At 32.2% G+C, this 22,272-nt stretch overlaps 2 protein-coding genes across 2 annotated transcripts in view; both read left to right on the top strand.

Annotated features, from left to right (window-relative positions):
- Positions 1-14,997, top strand: part of LOC139517881 (uncharacterized) — a 47,458-nt gene extending 32,461 nt beyond the window's left edge. The window contains exons 17-32 of the mRNA XM_071309368.1: positions 332-532; positions 1,609-1,815; positions 2,378-2,571; positions 3,198-3,497; positions 4,261-4,485; positions 5,032-5,169; positions 5,565-5,700; positions 6,044-6,230; positions 6,854-6,975; positions 7,748-7,959; positions 8,453-8,794; positions 9,082-9,176; positions 9,892-10,026; positions 10,451-10,761; positions 11,957-12,118; positions 13,066-14,997. Of these exons, the coding sequence (XP_071165469.1) occupies positions 332-532; positions 1,609-1,815; positions 2,378-2,571; positions 3,198-3,497; positions 4,261-4,485; positions 5,032-5,169; positions 5,565-5,700; positions 6,044-6,230; positions 6,854-6,975; positions 7,748-7,959; positions 8,453-8,794; positions 9,082-9,176; positions 9,892-10,026; positions 10,451-10,761; positions 11,957-12,118; positions 13,066-13,132 (3,034 nt within the window). The 3' untranslated portion in view covers positions 13,133-14,997. The remainder of the gene's footprint in view (positions 1-331; positions 533-1,608; positions 1,816-2,377; positions 2,572-3,197; positions 3,498-4,260; positions 4,486-5,031; positions 5,170-5,564; positions 5,701-6,043; positions 6,231-6,853; positions 6,976-7,747; positions 7,960-8,452; positions 8,795-9,081; positions 9,177-9,891; positions 10,027-10,450; positions 10,762-11,956; positions 12,119-13,065) is intronic.
- A 3,214-nt stretch (positions 14,998-18,211) lies between these two features.
- On the top strand, positions 18,212-20,564 carry LOC139515520 (heavy metal-binding protein HIP-like). The gene is made up of 2 exons (XM_071305097.1): positions 18,212-18,276; positions 19,967-20,564. The coding sequence occupies exons 1-2, from the start codon at positions 18,212-18,214 to the stop codon at positions 20,562-20,564; spliced, it is 663 nt and encodes a 220-aa protein (XP_071161198.1).
- The last annotated feature ends 1,708 nt before the right edge of the window (positions 20,565-22,272 follow it).

Here is a 22,272-nt window from a genome sequence, read left to right as displayed (position 1 = left end):
CACAAATTTAAATAAGGTGTTTGATAATATTTTAAATTGCATAATTTAAAATATTTTAAGTCTAAAGTGAGCATGTTGAAGACCTTAAACTTATCTATCTTCGTTGAAAAAATATCTGAACACGGTCTAAACAGAATAAGATTTTAATATGTTTATTGTGCTACATGTGGGATCTCCTCTAATAAAAAATATCTGAACACTGTCTAAACAGAATAAGATTTTATGTTTATTGTGCTACATGTGGGATCTCCTGTAATATTGTCTAGTAAATGATAATTTGTAATAACCTTAATCTTGAAATTAAAGTAATCTTGATCTTGTTCTATTATAGTTGTGTATCTAAGAATGCTGCTTGCCTAAACTGTACGAAGACATGTGCAAAGAAGATGAGGTTACAAGGGGGAGAGTGTGGTGTAACAGACAAGGATAATGGGAGATCCCCTCGGTTGCCTCTTTGTATGTCATGCTGTGCTGATTCTAATTGTACAAACCTCTGTGAGACATACCATGACTACCATTGTCAAACAGAACAGTAAGTTATATCCCTTGAAACAGTAATATGTTCCATGTATTACCTATCAGTGTGTTATTATGAGCTATCGTTTCAGACCAATGTGATACCAAAAAAAATCCCTTACTTGAAACTACAGACAATAAAACATTCAATTTGACTGGTAAATCCACAAAAAATTGGTTAATTACTAATTCTCAGCTAACACCCTCAGGCAAATTGGTCCTTAGATGTATTTGGTAATTATTTATTATACCCCCGCTTTGAAAAAAAGGGGGGTATACTGTTTTACCTATACTAATTTTGACGGGACGTATTATGGTATACAAATGTCTGGTGTCCTTCCGTCAGTCCGTCAGTCAGTCCGTCCGTCCGTCCGTCCGTCCATCAGTCTGTCAGTCAGTCAGTCTGTCTGTCCCATGAATATTTTTCGTCACATTTTTCTCAGGAACTACACTACCAGGATTTCTGAAATTTGGTTTCAGGCTTGATATAAGTCAGCTATACCGTGTGATGCGTTTTCAGATTCATCACTCAACAACTTCCTGTTTACCGAACACTTTGTTTGATTTTACACATGATAGTTAAGTTGAAAATTTTTCGTCACATTTTTCTCAGGAACTACAATACAAGGATTTCTGAAATTTGGTTTAAGGGTTAATATAAGTCAGCTATACCGTGTGATGCGTTTTCAGATTCATCACTCGACAACTTCCTGTTTACCGAACACTTACATATTTTTACACAATTAATATTATCCACTTGCGGCGGGGGTATCATCAGTGAGCAGTAGCTCGCAGTTTCACTTGTTTTGTCTTATATAGCTCTGCTCTTCAACTGTTTTAGTTTTGATACTTCCATGGCTTTCAATATTCTGCTTTGAGCATTCCTGATGATAGTAAATCCAGAAAAGTGCCTTTTATGCACAAAAGTTAAGTTTTATTTTTTTATACCTTGTCATCTAACCTAAGACAAAGTATTATATCTTTTAAAAGTTTAACAAATTACTATTTTTTTGTAGATATTTAGTTGGGGATCTTCTTTGATTTCAGCTAAGACCATTTATAATAATGATTTGATTACTTATTATTTTGTAGATGTTTAGTTGGTGATCTTCTTGGATTCCAGCTCAGACCTATTTATGATAATTTAAACAATGTATATTGTCACATGACCCCAGTGACCAATGATACAGTAATGGAGTTGGTCTACAATGTCATAAACTACTATGAGACTCTTGTGTCAGAGACTTTGATTGTAAAAAGTGATGGAAGCTGGATTACAACAGGAAAAATGCATTATGGGTGTGTACACAAAAGTATACTGTAACTAAAGAAATTATTTTGAGGTTTTTATAAATGCAAATAATTCTACTGATTGAGATTCCCAATAATAAAAAGAACTCACATTCGGGAGTCGGTTTCATATATCTATATTTTTCTTCTAAAATTTTGATTTCAAATGCACACATTAATTTCTGAATTAACAGTAACTGATTTTTAGCATTAATATTTTAATTTAATTTAATATAGTGTTATTTCAATATATTAAAAAGATTGTGGATATTAAGTGATAACAGGAACTTTTATAAATACCAAATTTATTGATGAAGCACTATTATTTTCATGGTACATTTTATTTGAAAAACTATAATACAAATAAAACTATTAAAATAATACCCATAACATGTACTAAGAAGTTGATGAGGAAATATATATGTTTCGTGTGTGTCCTTGAAAACAAAATCACAAAGTTTATAAGAACTGCTGCATTAAAATTGAAATTTGTAGGCAGACTATTTTTACATTAAGTTTTAGTAGCAAGAAATCACCATGTAATAACTTATATTTCAATTATTTATTTTAGAGATAAAATTGTTGACATTGATATTGATTCCAAGGTCAGACAAATTCCAGACTTTGTCAAAATGTCCAGTGTAACAAAGCAAGTAGCAGCTGGACGATATAAACAAGGAGATGTTAGTGTGAAAACACTGATCACACAGACCTCTGCTGTAGTTAGACCGAAATCTCCATTTAGCACCACATCTAGCTCATTTGGTAAGCTTGTCGTCTAGAAATATGATTAATTTTTCTTGATCCTGTAAAATTTTTCCATTTCTAACAAAGGTTAATTGGAGATCTTGTCTTGTTGTCAGTGGGTTTTTGATCTTGCAGGGTCATTGATATAATTTAATAGGTAGCAATTGATTATAGAATGCTCCAATTAATTGCCAACATGAATCATATCCTTTGCCATTAAAAAATTTAAGATGAATTCCATACAAAATAAGAATGTATTTGAGTATCTCTAAACAATGGACAGCAACAATGAGTTTAAAGAAGTCATATGATTATTGAACCTGCATAATATTCCAATAAACCCTCTATGACCAGGTGACTTAAAATATGTTGGCAAGCTGTCCTTTTGAACTCCTTTACACTCATGTCTGTATTATTAATTTTATCAATAGAAATGGGGGTTAAAGAGAAACTCATTCTATTGGTCAAGGAAGATGGGGACATATAGATTACTTGAGTTGATCAGTGAGACTTTTCACTGAAGTCGAGAAAGAGGCTCTTGTACTTTAAGGATTTGATAAAGTTTGTCAGTTAAAATCCAGTTGATTGTTATGAGCACTAATAGCCTTAATTGTACATAAAGTGAGTTGTATGATATCTTGTAGCCCAGCATTCCTGTGAGGATGAAGTTTTAGACAACATAATGATGGCCAAGGGAATTGATGAACCATTTGACCAGTATCCAGGCTTGGTAGAATTCCTCCATGATAACCACTCCTATGCTATATCATCAGAAGGAACATCAGACCTGCCAAGTATTAGGATTGTAGTAAATAGACACAAATCTCTCCTGGAGTCACTGTTCCCTATGGCTAAACTTGTGTTTAATCACCTCCAGGGAAACATTACCCATAATACAACACACTGGGTCATGAATGTGACTGGAAAAATCAAAGAATGTCCAGGCATGTTTATATTGAAGAGATAACTTATGTACAATTTATTCTCTTTAAAAATATTTTTTTTATACTGTTTTTTTATGGAAGGGATGGGGAAGGGGTCAAATAAGCTAATGATTATGAATTTTGCAGTAAATCATTTAACACAATCTCATATGAGAGGGGGGAAAGGACCTTTATCAGGACTCCGGGATCAGGTGTTTTTAAGCTCAGGATTTCGGGATTGACCCTTTCAAGGAATTCTTTTTTCGAATTTCTGGATGTCGGGATTTAAATTTATTTAAATTCAGGACCTCAGGATTTTGTGTTTTTAAGCCAGGGATTTTTCGGGATCAGGAACCCTCCTAACACCCCTCATATGAGATATATATTTTCAGATCTTCCTTGGATTTGACAAAGTCTCTTTTCAATGAGATTATATATAAAAAAGAAGGTGTGGTATGATTGCCAATGAGACAACTGTCCACAATAGACCAAAATGACACAGACATTAACAACTATAGGTCACCATACGGCCTTCAACAATGAGCAAAGCCCATACCGCATAGTCAGCTATAAAAGGCCTCGATATGACAATGTAAAACAATTCAAACGAGAAAACTAACGGCCTTATTTATATTAAAAAAAACAAATGAAAGAAAAACAAATATTTAACACATAAACGAACAACATGGCTGGAAAATGAAAGAAGGATTTAGATTTTTTTTGTACAAATGGAAAATATCTTTAAGAAAGAAAATGTTTATAACTTCTTTATCTTGTTTCGTAGGTGTTCTAAGTATCAACTTGACAGATCCAGGATACCCTACTGAACCTCTGTACCAGTTTGTAGCTCAAGTCAGGTGCCCTAAAACTTTTGAACTGTCTTTTGCTGTACCCACTGGGGACAAGAGTTATCTTGACAAGGAATTCGCACTTAGTGTCAAGGACAAAGATACAGTACATCAGTTGTTTGTTTTTAAACCTGCAGGAAGAAAATATGTTTACTCGTCAGGTATGGCTGTTTCATTTATTTAGGCATCAAATTTTAATATCCTAAAAATTATTTTTTTTGTTATTATGTAACTTAGATTTGTATATTATTTCAGTCAAACCTGCCTTAACGACCACTTGTATTTGATATTGGCAGTTTTATGATTTTGACAACAATTGCCAAAAATGACGATGATGAAGTTGATAATCATACAGTATAATTAGCAAGGCTAGAGAAATAAACTTTTCTTTACAGTCATAAGGAACAATGAATTAAAGTTATTTAAAAGTATCAAAATCTGTGATGGAGTCTTTTCTCAAGCTGAGAAGTAATACTGTTACATAAATGCTTTCTTCTATTTAAACTGTGGAACCTGTAGTCAAGAACTACTTCTGCCTTCTCCCTTGAGTGGTCTCTAAATACAGGTTTGACTGAATATGCATTAGGTGTTGATAACAATAACAATTTGTATGCACAGCTTACTTTAGTTGGTGGTTTAATGTATTCAAGTTTGAGATATTAACAGTAAATTAACTTCTTGTCAGGTTAATTATTGTTGTTTTCTAGGTTCTACACAAGGACAAGTTACAACAACCAAAGATTCCAAACAACCATCCCATTTTTCTATTCCATTCATGGCTACAGTAATTGGTGTGGTTGTCTTGTTACTATTTATAGCTGCCTTTGGAATGATGGTTAAATTTGGTAAGTTTCAATATTTTTTTTGCAAATTCAATCCTTAAGCTTAAAGTCTCTGAACATCTGATTTCTCTTTAATATAAAAAGGAAAATGTGATATGATTGTGAATGAGACAACTGTCCACAAGAGACCAAATGACACAGAAATTAACAACTATAGGTCACTGTATGGCCTTTTTCAATACCATCTTTATTTGCCATATTGGGATTAAAGTTAACTTAATGAGACAGCAACCAAAAATCCATTTGTTATCAACATTCAGTCTTTAACAATTGACAGCCTTTATGATCGGTCAATCTCTCACTTGTCCAGAGTACAGTAGATCATTAAATTGGGAACTACTGATATTTATTATATATAAATGTTTTTGTAGTGAATTTAGTCCAACATTTTATTTCAGGCCAACCTACAAGTGACGTATTAGAATTCAAGTGGTGCCACCTAGTGTTAATGGTAGGATATATTTCCTTCCATTTCCTATTTGCTGTCTGTGCCTCAATGACAGTGTTTGTTCTCATCGTTGTTGCAGTTAATAGGTAAGTGGTGCCACATATTGTTAATAGTAGAACATTTTCTTCCATTTCCAATTTGACATGTGTATATTCACAAGGGTATTTGTTCTGTTCAATGACGCAATTACAAGTTGTGCCACTTGTAAGAAATCATAGAAAGTATCTATGTCCTTGTAAAATAGCCTGTATTAGCTAACTATGTGGCAAGTGTTCTTGATCATTATTGAAGGCCACATGGTACCCTATAGCTGTTAACTTGCAGAAAATTGCTGTTCACTATAAACCTTTTTTACTTGTTTAAAATTTTAATGATTAAGGGAATGGCTTAAACAGTAATATGAAATGAGATTTTCCTTTTATGTTACAGTGACACAACAGCTTTCCTGAAGAATTACCAACAACAGAGATCAGTCAAGTCAGCCTTTACACATCTAGAACTAGACCATATGGAGCGCCATCTTCTGGCTGAAATCCACCGTCAAAATTCTGTAGCTAATTCAAGTAAACAGATGTGTGACCAGCAGATGCTTATTATTATTGAAAATCTGAATGATGTAAGTAGGTCTTGTGTTCAACTGGGAATCAAGAAATTCCTTATTAAATATATGCTTCTAGATTGATTGATTGGTACTTGCTTAATGTCTAATGGCAATTTACACTAAAGAATAAGGCAGTTTGTAGTTACAAGAAAATTCTAATCAAAAACTACTCAATAAACTCATGTGTTACAATGATTTACAACTTACCTTTAATATTATGATGATAATACTGTGGATTCATTATTATTCTTTGGAAACCATTTTTTTGTGGATTTTGTGGGTACAAGTGAACAAAGAAATTAAGTGCTCAAAGAATGAAATTCTGTATAGGCTTTTAACCCCAGTTGATGCTTATTATAGCTGGTATTGCTTGCTTATACATCTGGACTGGATATATCAAGTAATAGTTAATGGCAATTTAAACTGTTTTTAATTAGATCATTAACAAAAACAACAACTAATAAGTAAATTGAGATGTGGGCAAACCAGTTTTGCTTTGCATGTTTTCTATTACCAACCAATTAGCAATTGATTGCCTATATGGAAAACTAAGCATTTAGCAATTAATTAATAATTTCAAGGACACTTGAATAATGGATTCTTTAGCTTTTCACCAAGATGATATGATTTTGTTTCAGTTGAGGAAGGAGATTGAGAGAAACACTACAGAAGATATTGTCAAGAAAGACATTCACAATCTATTGGGCAATCAGATGAAAACACTGGCAAAAAAGTTTACATCTAATATAGATATTTTTAGGTATGTTCATAGCTTCACTAAGATATATACGTAAAAAATGTTCAGACACATTGTAAGATGCTTTAACATTGTATACCTTTCAATTTAGCCAGTGACCTAATATAATCTTGTCATACCAACCTATGACTTATCAATTTCTTTATTGTGTTTTTGGTTTCTATTTAGCTCACAACATAATATTTTATCTTACCTCCTATACATTTCTAGTAACATGATTGGTTAAAAGCATCCATGTGGAGACTGTGTACATTTCATATTAGGTTAGTAGGTAGGTGGGGCTTATTTCATACAAGGTTAGTATTGGTGTTACGTCCCTTTATAAAAACAAAACGGTACTGAGAAAAAATCTTAAAGGTTTCAACAGACGAAGAAATTGATGATTAAGATTGAAATAAATTCATAAAACACATTTAAACCTAACAAGTTGTTATTGTTGGCATCTGTTTTTGTAGGATCAATGGAGGTAGTTTCTTAATGCTACCAGTATTGAAGACTTGCTCATTTTGATAGGTCACTAGTCTAAATTTCACACGTTAAGATAGTCGGTAAGATGAATTCGTTATTTAGTGTGCTAGTGACGTAATACAGTATATATGGGGTCAGTAAATTCCATATGGGAATTCTAGATTTGCTCTCACCCCATATGGAATTTACTGACCCAATATATACCTTATTAGGTCACTAGCACACTATGTAACTAATAATCCTTTCATCTGCTCTAATTATTCCACCCATGACCTAATAAAATCAAAACAATCTAATTTCATTTCAGAGAAAGATTTGAAAGTTATATAAAGTTTATGAGACAGAAATTTACCACAGAGTTACAACAGACTTATAGAAGTATGGAACAGAATAAATGGTTAACTACAGCACAGTTCTTACGTAGATCTGTCAAGAATGTCAGAGATCTGGAAAACTTACCGACTAGGCCATTCTTACAGTGGCTAGGAATACCTGAAGATTTAACTCAGTTATCTTTAGGTGAGTAAAACCAGAAAAATCTGTCAACTAGACATCCTTCAAAGGTTAAAACACATGAAGGTTTAAATCAGTTGTCTTAAGCTGAATAGAATATTTGCCAATCAGACCATTCTAAGAGTGATTAGGAATAAGTAAAGATTTAAATAAGTTGTCTCTTAGATGAGAAAAACCTGATATACTTAAAAGATTGAAATCTATTGTCTTTTAGATGAGTAAATGGATTGACTCTCCAATCACTATACTCCTCCTGCTTTAGAAATTGGAAGTATATTATGTATCAATTCCAGAAAATGAACCGTGGATTGAGGAAAATTTGTATTTTCATGGATATTTTGATTTCATGGTTTGGCCAAAGTGCATAAATTCCTAAAGGAGAATTGTAATTCAGTGGATATTGGAATTGGTGGTTCATCGTTAACCATGAAATTCTGTGACTATTAGTATCCAACAAATTATAATTAATCCACAGTAAATGAAATGTTTTTTATTCCAGACAAACCAATCCCTGTTCCTGTATTACCCAAGTTTGATGATGTTTTCATTCCTGGACCAAAAGTTCATCCAAATCCAGCAACCAACACTCATTCAGAAAGAACTCATCAGTATCATAACTTCTGGATCCAGGCAGACATGTTACATAGCAACCACTCTCAAGGACAGAGTGATCCTTACAGAGAGGAAGAAGCCAGTAGTTACAGTGGATATATGGTATTCTTTGCCCTGATGGTTGTCATAGATGTGGTTTGGTTTCTACATCGCATGTTAAAAGCTGTGGGAGTCTGTAGTCTGATATTATATGGATATCCTATTTATGTTGACATCAGAGACAAAACAGGTAACAACTTTTGCTTTCTTTTTTTACATGTATCTTTATGGATACCAGGGATTATTCCGCTGATAAAGGATGGATTTTAGTAGTACTCTGGGATGTTTATGCTTTTCTCTAGCTATACATATCTATGTGGAATAGGTGAAATAAAGGGAGTTAATTGAAAAGTATTATGATGCGATTGTGTGCATTAAATTTAGTTTAAACAATTTTATTTCTAACTTCTCATTAAGAAGGCATTTTTTAAGGAAAAATAATTAATTTATTTAGATATTGATTTGTTGTTTTTGTAGATCCAACACAAGAAGTAGATGATGAAACTGCTAAACGACAAAAAAGATTGTTTAAATCAGGATTCTGTAAAACATTGAGGGATTTAATGCTAAAGGTAAAGCTTTAAATGTACCAACCAAATTTATGTAGAAAATAGCATTATGGTACAGGAGTAAACTATGTAATATACTCATTAAAACAAGGACAGCATCAATTTATATGTGTTCACTTCTACACTTTCCAATGTTTAGGTGGAGGGAGAAAAATTTGGGTTATAGTACCTTCTGCTTTCTCTAATTTACATCTTTCAAATGCTTTAGGGAAGAGGGATGGTAGGTTGGTTAGTAAACCTCCATTTTGTTTAAAAATAAACATTTAATGGTAGCAAAACAAAAAAATCTAATATCAAGGACTAATGTTGTCTGACAGATAACATTAAAGTAAGGTATAAAGATAAATGTTTGTCAGTATTATTTCCCTTTTAGCAGTACTGTCAATTCAGAAATTATTGAATGCAATGAATGCGAATGAGTAAGCATCACAATATTAAAAAGTTGCATTTTTTATCTGATAGATATATCTGTTTGCAATGTGTCGGAAAATTGCAATAAATAATCTCACATTATGTCCATTTTTCAAAAGTCACAATACTAAATGCATGTAATAACTTACAGTATTCCTTATTAGAATGATTTATACTTGACGAAAGAAAATCAAATCTTACAACATTTTTTAAAAGTTATAACCTTAAACTAAAAAGAAATGTATCATAAATATTTTACAAGGTAAAAACTAACAAGAAATATTTAATATTTGTTTTACATTTTCAGTCAATGGTCAGCATGTTTGTCCCCAAGGTGATAGCTACAGTGTTTGTTTGTTTGTTTGTTTATGTGTTGTCAATGGCAACATTCCATTTTGTCAACAGAGAAACGTTTAGTTATCTAGGATATTACAATAATATGGTAAGTAAGAATAGTTTAGTCTTAGTGCTTAGTCTTTAGTTTTCTATGTTGTGTCTTGTGTACTGTTATATGTCTGTTTGTCTTTTTATTTTTTAGCCATGGCGTTGTCAGTTTGTTATCGATCTATGAGTTTGACTGTCCCTCTGGTACCTTTCGTCCCTCTTTTAATCTTAATCTGCTTTTCTTTTTGTTATCCAAATGATGAGATACAAATGCGTCTTCCCTGAAAGTTTAACTATAATCAAATAAACAAGAAAATTGAATAAGAACATGATGAACATTACAATATAAAAGATATGCATATAGAATCAGGATAATTTATAACACATACATTATGTTTAAATTTAGATTTTTCTTGTTGCCACAAAAGTCATTGAAAGTGTCGATGCAGGTATTATTATTTTTTGTCATGTTATTTTTTTAGGATGATTTGCTGAAACTGAATGAGAAATTCATCAACAGACGATTAGAAACTCATTCTAATCGTATAAACTTGATGCAATATCCTGCATACCAAGAAATAGCTAATTTATATGTACAGCGCCACCTATTCCTGTACAGATCAACAGAAGATCACTTGAAGTCAATGCATGGTGCACATTCATCTTTCTACTGTGATTATCTAAGGTCAATTAATGTGTCAGCAGTATGTGATAATGATGTAACCTCTAACCTTCCAGAGGTTATAGTGTCAGCCTGTCAGTTTGAAAAGATCAGTCCAAGACATTATCTAAGGTATGTTTTCATATTTTTTATGTTAGTTTGAAAGAAGGTGGCTCAACAGTTACAAGCTAGACAGATACTTTTAAAAGCAGATTCTGATATTCATTATTCAACCAGAAAGATTGGGTCTTGTAACCTAAGCACCACCCAACTACCCCCCCCCCCCCCCCACACAAAAAAAATCAAGCATACAACAGCTTTGACAACATAGCAAACCCAATTTTTTGTTTTAAGTATCTTAGAAAAACCAGGAATTTATAAACTGTCAGATGTGCACAAAACAGTATATCATAATATTATTAATTCGTATATTTTAGCTAATTTGATTCGTTCAGGGATAGTCACATGTTAAACCATATTTTCGAAAGTACAGAGAAAACGGCGGATAGCAAAAAGCATATTGCATGGTTATTTTTAGAATATCTAAAAACAGATATACTTTGTGACGTCATGTAATGAATTTTATGATATTGTAAAAAGTTTTATAAAAAATATCTATGATAGATTATTTGAAGAAAAAAAATCTTTATATACATAAGATGTAAAAAAAATAAAAAAATTATATGTTGTTATTGTCGAGGAGACAATATGATATCTAATGACATGATATCTTTTGATACAAGTATGGTCGGAAATTAATAATATAACAATTATAGCCTATGTATGAGGTCAATACAGAATATATCGACCCAAAGAAGTATATAGACCTCGGACTTCGTCCTCAGTCAATATACTTCTCTCAGGTCAATATATCCTTGTATCAACCTCATACAAAAGCTATAATTGTATAGTATGCCCTTAATTTAGCAAGATTATATTAAATCACATGCCAAAACTTATCTTTGTATCTGGAGCATTGCTCATGATTAAATTTAGACATGGGGTGTATGCTAATTAGATAACCATTTTTAAAACAATTTGAATAACCAGAAACATGTGAAGGGCAACATAAAGTCTTTAACAATAGCAGATAGCTGTAGTAAACAGTGGAATGTTCAATAGAATGCTTATATTATTGTTCTGAAATGATTTTCCTTTACTGGCACACCACTTAGAGACCAACATCTCTGACTTACAGATGAATGATTTGTTCATTATGATACTTGTTACATTGTTCTGAAATGATTCTCCTTTTCATGCACACCACTTCAAAGACAAACATCTCTGACTTACTTGTTACATTGTTCTGTATGTTTCTCCTTTTCAGGCACACCACTTCAGAGACGAACATCTCTGATTTACAAATGGATGAGTTTTTGTTCAGTATACGGAAGCTTATAGAGGATACCTGTTATATTGTGCTGATATTTATGTCTGTTATTATTATAAAGGAGTTGTTAGGAACTGTCATATGGCTCTATATGAAAAGGTTTGTATATTATTTTCTTAATGATATTAACTTTTAGTTTTTAATAGATTTGTGTCTCTATCACATAGAAAGCGCACCCAGAGTAATGCAAAATATGTGTACTCAAGCAATGCATTAGTTTTGTCATTTTATAATTGTATATATGTGTAAGGGTGTCTCTCATCTTATATTATAAGAAATAAAAAATGTACTCAAATATTCAGGTATTATCACTAATTATTCCTTTAATCTTTCTGTGCAAAATTTTATATCTCAAGCTGCTAGACCAATATGGATTTTTCTTAGTCCTGTAGAATGAAAATGTCATATATGTTTCCTAGAAATTAGTCATAAATATTATCTATACTCTTTCAAGCTAGAGATGTTTTCTAGGCTACATCTTATCTCAGGGCTATCACTATAGTCCTTCATTGAAATTGTAGCAAAGAATTTTCCCCCTGTTTTCAAATTATCAGTAGTGTATAAGTATCAGAAGTCAAATAAAAAATAACAGTAAAATCCGGATGATGTAGTGAATTGGTACAATAAATCTAAAGTCATTGTTATTTCCAAGATGACTAGGTGCATATACATTCATCTGAAAGAGTTGAGATTAAACAATTATTCAAGCTTTTGTGATGCAAAATAACTTGGATTTGAAACATGAAAACTTCTAAGATAAAATAAAACAGAATTTCACACTTGATGTATGAAGTGAATCAAGCTACTTTATCAGGTGTATAGATACTGTAAACCAACTTATTCTCGTCAGCCATTTATTATCGCAACTTCCGAAAAATCATGTGAATATGTAAAACTTTGATCATTCCTTAAGTAAATTAAATAGCTGCAAAGTTGACTAAATATGGTAAAATGTGATATAATAAAGTATTCATGAAAAAATAAGTTGGTTTACAGTAGCCTGGGGTCATCAGATATATTACTGATAGATTTTATTTTCTTTACAGATCAGGCTTTATTAATCTACGGATTATATTTGAAGCAGATGAACCACCTAACGTCCCTCACCGATGAATGACAAGAAATAAGTGATGAATAAACAAGGAATCGCAATATCTTGCCAACCTTCATGACTGTGTTATAACTATAATGCTATGTTGGTGCTGTTTGGAAATGGATGGGCATGGACAATTTGAATGCTGTAAAGATCATATTTATGGCCCAGATAGATTAAATATCAACTGCATTTGTCAATTCATTATTCACCAAGTACAAGTGGTTGACTTTGTTGGGAGATGAACATTTGAACCAATCTGCATTACATGTACTAAAACCGTAAAATGGTTGTGTATATAATTAGGTACTACTAGTTGAATTATATGTCTAGTTGTAATATCAGTGTTAGACGTGTTATAATATCTGTGCAATAGGTAAAGCTTGCTATCAGCTGTGATGAACAAAAACTTGTTTTATTTTCTTTTTTATATGTTATATGGTAATCATTCATTTAAATTTCTATGTCAGAAAAAGGTTTACATTTAAAAATTGTCTTCCTGAAAATATTTTCAACATGTTTTTATTTTACCCGATTTTTTTTATATTAAATGTTTTTACTGTTTGCAGCTTTGTTTTAATGTTATTTTAAGAATTTGTGCTAGAAACAATAGACAGTAAATAGTTAGAATTCATAAAATTTCTTTTTGAAGTCTAAAGTAAAAGGATTACAAATTAAATATTAATGTTGATTACAGAGATACATAATTTAAATGTGTACTTGTATGTAATTAGATTCAAATATAAGTTCAATTGAAGTAAAAGAACCGTGTAAACAACTGTATTATTTGATTTAGTTTTTCCATCTTGTTTGTTATCATATGAAATTTGTTTGTATATAAAAGATATATATAAAGGCTTTAATGGTGCAGCAATATGATTACTAGATTAGAGAGGTGCTTATTGTAGGATAATGCAGTATCTTATGGCAAGTCAGATCAATTGATCATAAATATGGGTATTCTTTATAGTTTATATATTATCTGATATTTTTTCATTGTCATTATCTTGATTGCACTGAAATTTGCAATGAATGTGAATTATAAAGTACTTTTCAGGACACCATAATCTAATAGGTTCTTGGTGAGATCTTATCCAATATTTAGGCAGATGTGATATTTTTATTGTGTCAAATTTTACTATTTCACTTAGCATATTAAGTTGCTTAAATTTATATCATTTTGACTTTGGTGGATAGTTGTCTCATTGGCAATCATACCACATCTTCTTATTTTGTATATTTCAATTATATTTACATAATGAGTATGTGTAAAATTGCTGTCTTAAAAAGAATATTGGAGAGAACCAGTATGGCATCCCTGATTAAAATGTTACTCTTCATTCTGTTTATAGGTTTTATTTTACTTTGGAATGTGGTGCAGTACAAAAGGTATCCTTCATGTTATTATTTTACTTCGTTTACATAGACTGGGGCCTCGGTGGTCGATTGGATCCATGTAGTTACTACTGTTATCACTAGCCAGGCAACACTGAGGTTGTTAGTTCGTACCCCACTTGTGAGGGTGCACTCAACTCCAATTTTAATTGACTAGGATTGTCAGTTTTCCTATCGAAGTCTGTGGTTTTCTCTGGGCACTACGGCTTCCTCCACCAATAAAAACTGGCTGCCACGAAATAGCCTTAATGTGGTGCTTAACAGTGGTGTTAAAACAAAATGAATCAAATCAAATCATCTACACAAACATGTTGCTTTACTTACTGAAGCATAATAAGATTTTTTTACGTTTCTGTGTATTTTAATTAATGTGTCTTAACTTTGTTTGTTATGTTGTTTGTTTTGTCTAAATTGTGTGTTTGTTTATTTAATTGTATGATCTCTTGCATCACTAATATATGATGTATAAATAAAAGGAGTACATTATGTATTTGAAGTCTTTTTATTACTAACTACAAATGGCCTACTTTATGATTAAATACCATATCTATTCCCAGCTGTTTATGTTCTATTCTTGGAGTGCTCACTCTTTTTCCTAAATTAGCAAACTCTGTAGCTATCTAAAAAATGAAAACAACACATTATAAATTTAATGTGTATGAAGCGCTATTCTGGACTACCGTCATCAGGCCTCACGGTCATAAAACTTTTCGAGCATGATTTTTGTACTCAGACTCGAAAATCAACCAATCAAATTGCTGGATTTCATGTTTCGAGCATGATTTTTGTGCTCCGAGCACTGAGCAAAGTTTTATGCCGTCAAGGCCGGGTCTTCTCAAAGCCGAATATTTGAAAGTCAGATGAATAAAACAGACACAGTTGAAGAGCTATAGAACTGAAAGAGACATAAATAAAAAGACAAATCCATCTAAAGCCAACTTTGCCTGATGAAGTTTAAACCTTCAATAGTTCCTTTATAATCTAAATTAAAATCACTATTACATACATGGCAATACACAGACCCAAACAGTTAGTGATAATATAATATAGCTATGGGAACTGAGTAGAGTTGCGGTAAGCATTGCTCACAATATAATATCCGTTAACCTTAATAATTAGATACGGGGTAAACCCCAAAATGATATATGAAGAACAGGAGGTGATCATTTCAATCAATAAACTTTTTTCATAATAAAGACTTGATTACAGCGAATATAAATTTTCAAAAAGTTGTCTACTGTGGTAGGACATTCTGATTATCTTTCAAGTAAAATAAAGCATACACTGAGTCTGATCAAGTGAAACCTACCATCGTATATTCTGGGGAGCAATTTGCTGCTTTTATGTTTTCTATGCACAACAAAATAATTTCTTTATTTAGTTGCTTTTGCTTGACCGAGCACCAGAATGTCCTACAACAGAGTCAAAAATTGGTAATATGAAAATAGTCTATTCTTAGAATGTGGATAGAAAATTAGTACCCTTCAAATTAAGAAATAAAAAGGTCCAGTATTTTCCAACTTTAAAGGAAAGCACTAAAATTCAGAAAAAAAAATCTTCTAGATATGGACAAGTTAAAGAATTTTCTTCAGAAAAAAGTATATGTAACATAAGTTTTATAATGAAAACTAGCAATTTAGTTGTAGAAAATATACATGTATGCATCATTTATTTTTAATTTGAAGTTTCATATGACTTTAATGCAGGTGTTTGCAGCCTTTGTACGTAGATTTTTGGAACCTTTACAACACGTTGTACATAATCCCACTGATTGTCAAACATGTATTTATGATCTTTGTACTGAGAATAATGAAGGCTTGTTAAAGACAATTGATGCAACAAACGTATCCTACAGTAGGCCCCCTGTTCTCGTTTTATTTAAATGTGTTTGATGTATTTGATGATAATGATTTGTTGAGCCAAAGCATGACACAACTATGTTCTACAGCGTTTGTGGTAAATCTGTGCACCCTCTTTCTTCACAAAATTCTTCCACAAGTTTACTGATCAACAACAAAGCATGGAAAACATCATTAATTAATAAAGGTATTTCATGAATGCATGAGTTTTTCCTATTTCTTGATACATATTTGTATGTGTAAACGAAAAGCACGTCTGGCGTATATATAAAATTTCAATCCTGGTATCTATGATGAGCTTATAAATTTTACAACCACTGGGTCGATGGCACTGCTGGTGGAGTTTAAATTCCCTGAGGGTATCAACAGACTAGTAGTCAGCACATCTGTGTTGACTTGAGTTATCATTGATATGTTCATAATTATAAATTAACTGTTAACAAAACTACTCAATGCTCTTCAACTCCGTACTTTATTTGGCCTAGTTTACGTTTTTTTATGGCACTGGCTACGGTTACATGGAAATGTAACAATAATAAAAATATTATTGTTACATTGGAGACTAAATGCCGGAATGCATGGTTGGGTAAGGACCTGTTTAATTACGAATGTAACAATAATTATCGAGGCTACGGTTACATTGCGTTATTGTTACATGAAAAAAGCAATGTACGATGGGACTAGTAATATGTACTAAATAATAAAAGTTGAGGACATTTATTACATTCATTTATAACATACAATTTATTTACTGTATTTTTTTATTTACAATGACAATTTCTACAAATCCAGTAAGTTGTTTCTAAAGTCCGACACATTTTTGATGACTGACGAAATTACGTCCTCCTCGGATACGTGTACATACAGAATTTCTTAGTATTTAAGTTACAGTTAGCAAACTTTGCTTTTGATTATCAATTTGCGTCAAGTAACTTAGTTATAAAGCTGTATGAAATGTATGTCTTGATATTGTTTCAGTTGCGTTTAAAACGCATCCCAAGTTTTATTTTTTTCACCATAAACAAAATTGGTCCAAAGTATAATGACAGTAATAAGAGTAGGTGTGCAGTTAAATACTTTAAAAAAGTGAAACCATTGAACTATATTTTTCGCCTTTGACAGTCACACTCCTAATCTTGAGTAGTATCTTTAAGAACATCAAAACCATTAATACGTAGTAAAACTATTCAAGTTGTACACCATTTGTTGAATAATAACATTTTATTATTTATCAGTATTAAATTACAAGTATTGTTTAGTACATATGAAAGAATGAAGCAATACAACTATAGAAGATTTAAGTTAAATTAATCTAGCGTACATTGCTGTTTTTCATGTAACAATAACGTAATGTAACCGTAGCCTCAGTAATTATTGTTACATTTGTAATTAATCGGTTCCTCACCCAACTTTGCATTCCGGCAATTAGTCTCCAATGTAACAATAATATTTTTATTATTGTTACATTTCCATGTAACCGTAGCCAGTGCCTTTTTTTATTCGAGCGTCACTGATGAGGTTTTTGTAGAAGAAACGTGCGTCTGGCGTATATATAAAATTTCAATCCTTGTATCTATGAGTTTATTTGAATTTTATTAAAGATAAACACATCATTTAGAGAGGCGAAAGATGCCAAAGGTCTATTCATAATTAAAATTAAAAAAATATTGTCATTAAACATTTACAATGTTTTGGCAAAATGAACTACAAATGATAAGGTTGAAAAGGAATACAAAAGAGGTGTGAAAAACCAAGGGGGGATTCAACAGTTAAGCTATATAAGCCTAAGAAAACTGGTGTCATGGCAAAAACGACGAAAAGTTAAATACTTTAACAAATCACTAAATGGAAAACTTAAAAACTGTGAAACATCCACCAAAAATTGGGAGGATGTCGGGTGTTATGGAAAGGTAAGCAGATCATGCTTCGCTAGTGGCATCTCTCGTCTTACTAGTGTTTAGTGCAAAACTGGGTGATGTCATAATTAAAGAAAAGAACGAAGTTTGGTAACAACAACGGGAACATATATTTGGGAAACTGTAATAAATAATCCGATGATAACCGGCTGATAATTTGTTGCACCAGACACCATTAGACCAAAGTTTGCCTGGGATAAAATAATATTATTGTTTGACCTAACTCCCAACCTTTTATAAGCAATACATTTCCAGAAAATAAAAAATACTTTCGAAGACTCATGAGAATCGCAAGATTTGGAATATCGTATCAACTAAAAGATATTAGATACTCCATATGCAGGTGCTGTTGGAATGTTGATACATAGGAATGGAAAGTTAAAATTTGGGAGCCAGCATACATTGCTTTTGTCGTACATTTTTGTTCTCAAACTCGTCAAATTCCCTATGTAAGTAAACACAGGAGGCGGACTTAACTGTATCTATAGTGTCTTTTATTTCAATTGTGTTTAAACACATTAAAACAAAGTCACCAAATTCAAATTATTAGATAAGTAGACACCATGCATCTATATAGCGGGGAAAAGTGAAATAACAAAAATACGAACTCCAAGTCAAATTCATATCAAAATCTGAAACATTTCAAACGAATGGAACACAATCTCATATTCCTGACTTGGTACAGGCATTTCCTTATGTAAAAAAATGTGGTTTTATAGCAAGCTGGACCTCTCACTTGTATGATAAATTCCACTATATTGACAACAATGTTTGAAAAAAAACAGAACTAAAAGGTAAAAATGTAAAAAATAGGGGAACAGTAGTCAACATTGTGTTATAATTTTAATGACATATAGACAAAGCACATAAGCAAAAATGCAGGACAAGATTACAAAAAAAATACCACAGCACAGCAACGCATTAGCTTGATGCATAAGTACCCAACCACGCCAAAGGGATATTACAGTAACGGTTGATAATTTACAAAGACAAATAAAAAGTACACTATAACACGTTATTAAGATGATAAACAACGGCAGTACCTTTGAATCTATACTACAAGACCACCAGGTGATCATTTATGAAGTTAATATGGATTTTTTATCAACAAGGTTGAAATTTTTTTAGAAAAAGTTCTTTTGCACAATCATGGTTCGTCAACTTTCTACTCAGACACTGGGTAGCAGCTGCAAGCTCTTGGATGCCGAATGTGTTGGGAAATTTAAATTCCATATGCTGACAAAGTTTGTTTATTGCTACAAAGGTAGGGAACGTTGTTAATTTTTAACTTAAAACCGTATCATTCATCTTAGATTCTGGTACTAAAGATGAGATGGAGGAAGTTTCAAATATAAATGGAAAGAACATCATCAATATATCTGAATGTGCAATTAAATGATCCTCTTGTGATGTTTTTTGACAAGTGAACATGAAGTTAATATATGCTTACCTTTAATTTATTTTAGTAAAACTTATCTCTTCTGATGAGATTGTATTGTTAGATATGTAACCTATTCGTACTAGTAATTGCTATGAACATGTCAAAACTACATGTCCATAGAAGGATAACATTAATTCTATTGTTCGGAGTAGGGCTTCATGCAGTATCGTTAGTTGACGAAACGAACGTGTAGAGAGAAGAGTTGCGGGATATTAGAGATTTTGTCAAAGATTTGGTCCACAGGATTGACGAACTTGAAAAAGTAAACAAGATTCTTCAGAAATGTGATTGTCGAGGAGACCACAAAGGCAAACCCAAAAATCTACATCAGAGTAATAACACAAAAAGAGAAAGTGATAGCCATCGTCTCCATAGTGTCAAAGAATGTAAAACTGTGATATCAAATCAAATCAAAAGACGTTCTGTGTCAGTTAAAGTTGCTTTTCGAGCATATGTGACTGGACCCATTTCCAATCTTGGAGACAACCAGATCATACCATTTAGCTCTGTTCCATTTGACACGCACAGCGCATTTCATGGCGACCGCGGTGTCTTCACCTCTCCTAAAAGTGGACTTTATGCGTTTTTCTGCACAATATTAGTTTATTATGAACAGAGATTAGAATTTGAGATTGTAAGAGACGGTAATATTTTAGCATATGGTGGAAGCTATGGCAATCAAGCAGAGCATAAAGATTATGGAAGCGGGACAACTTCAACAATAGTACAGCTTAATGCAGGAGAAAAGGTTTACGTTCGAGTTCATGGCAACATTCATCCCTCATCTGGACAGATAATTTTTCAGGGGTTTTCATACTTTATGGGATTTATTCTGGATTAAGAGCTCTAAAATTAATGAACAGATGAAGTACGGCTTCGTTGATATTGCAAACATTCTGGAAGTATTAAATATTTGATATTGTCTCGTTTTTAGGTTCAATATCTGTTCTATGAATAATTGCTGATAGTTGATTGTTTTTTTAAATTGTGTTTTCAAGACTTTGGGTTACAAAAAATAAGGTTTCTTATCTATTTGCCAATATATTCTAAGCAAGCTACATCCAATAAAGCATTCGAATACAACCTTCATATAAGCATCCACATTGTGGTCGCATTTTTATTGTTGACCCATTTATATTGATAAGATGCTTTTCATTTCAAGTAGGTAACTATATCCTCCTTCTCACTCCGCTGTTTTTAACCATAGTTCATAACCACCTAATACAACATATAAAATTATTGAAATTTCCACCAAACATAATCATGTATCTTGTTCAAATATGATATTACGATATAACCCAAACGAAAACAAACCGAAGCCGTGAAAAAATTTAGTCAGAAAAGGTTGAAATGTTCCAACTGATATCATGGTAATGATCTGACTACAGTCATTGCAAAATAACTTAATACTGGTAAATAATCCATAAACATTATGTCGATGTCAAATGAACGCTGTAGTTGGTTAATTCTAAACTAACTAAAACCTATAGTAGACTTTTTTCTATCAGTTCTGCAGTTTGCATGTTGTGTCGACTTTTATATTGTTGGTTTGTGCGTTTCTCTGTGATGAATGTTGTTGCGTGTGTTTGTGCTTTATTTCTGTCACATAGTGTTGTCATTTCATCGAAATGTTTTGACATTGTTATAAATAAAGGCAACAGTAGTATACCGCTGTTCGAAAGTCATAAATCGGTTGAGAGAAAACAAATCCGGGTGACAAATTAAAACTGAGGTAAACACATCAACTTTAAGATCGAAAACAACGAAACATCAGAAACATAGAAGTGCAACAAAAAACAAAACAATTCTGCAACACACACAGAAACTAGCTATAAGATAACAACTGACAAATTCCTGACTTTGTTAATGACATTTTAAGAAAAAATGGTGGGTTGAAGCTGGTTTTGCGGCTAGCCAAACCTCGCGCTCTTATGGCAATGTTAAATATAACATTAAAACGATAACACTACATGACAGGACTACAGTACAAATAAATGCAAGAACATTACGGACAGAAAATACACAAATAACATTATAATAGGACATTTCGACATGCTAATATTTATCAAAGGTACCAGGCTTATAATTTAATACACCATACGTGTGTTTCGTCTACATAAGACTCACAAGTGATGCTCAGATCAAAATAGTAAAGAAACCTAGACAAGTACAAAGTTAAAGAGCATTGATGACCCACAATTCCAAAAAGTTGTGCCAAATACGGCGAAGGTTATTTATACCTGAGATAAGAAAAGCCTTAGTATTTAGAATAATCCATACTTTAGAAAACAGTAAATTTATAAAAATTACTATATAATTGATGTTCATGTCAAAACCGACATAGTAAATAAACACAGAATAAAAACACGTAAAACCACCTAGGACAGCATAAAATAGGTTGCTTCGCCAAGCGCAGTTGGATACGAACGCAGAGGTCCAACCCTGAACTGTTGGGGCAAAATTGGACACAATTTTCACGCTTGATACAGGTTTGAATTTGGATTGTAATTAAATATTTACACATAATAGGTTTTAGACACAGAACAACT

This window comes from Mytilus edulis, chromosome 3 (genome assembly GCF_963676685.1).
Source record: "Mytilus edulis chromosome 3, xbMytEdul2.2, whole genome shotgun sequence".
Classification (NCBI taxonomy): domain Eukaryota; kingdom Metazoa; phylum Mollusca; class Bivalvia; order Mytilida; family Mytilidae; genus Mytilus; species Mytilus edulis.
The sequence above is the reverse complement of the archived record's forward strand: the minus strand, read 5'-3'. Positions and strand labels throughout refer to the sequence as shown.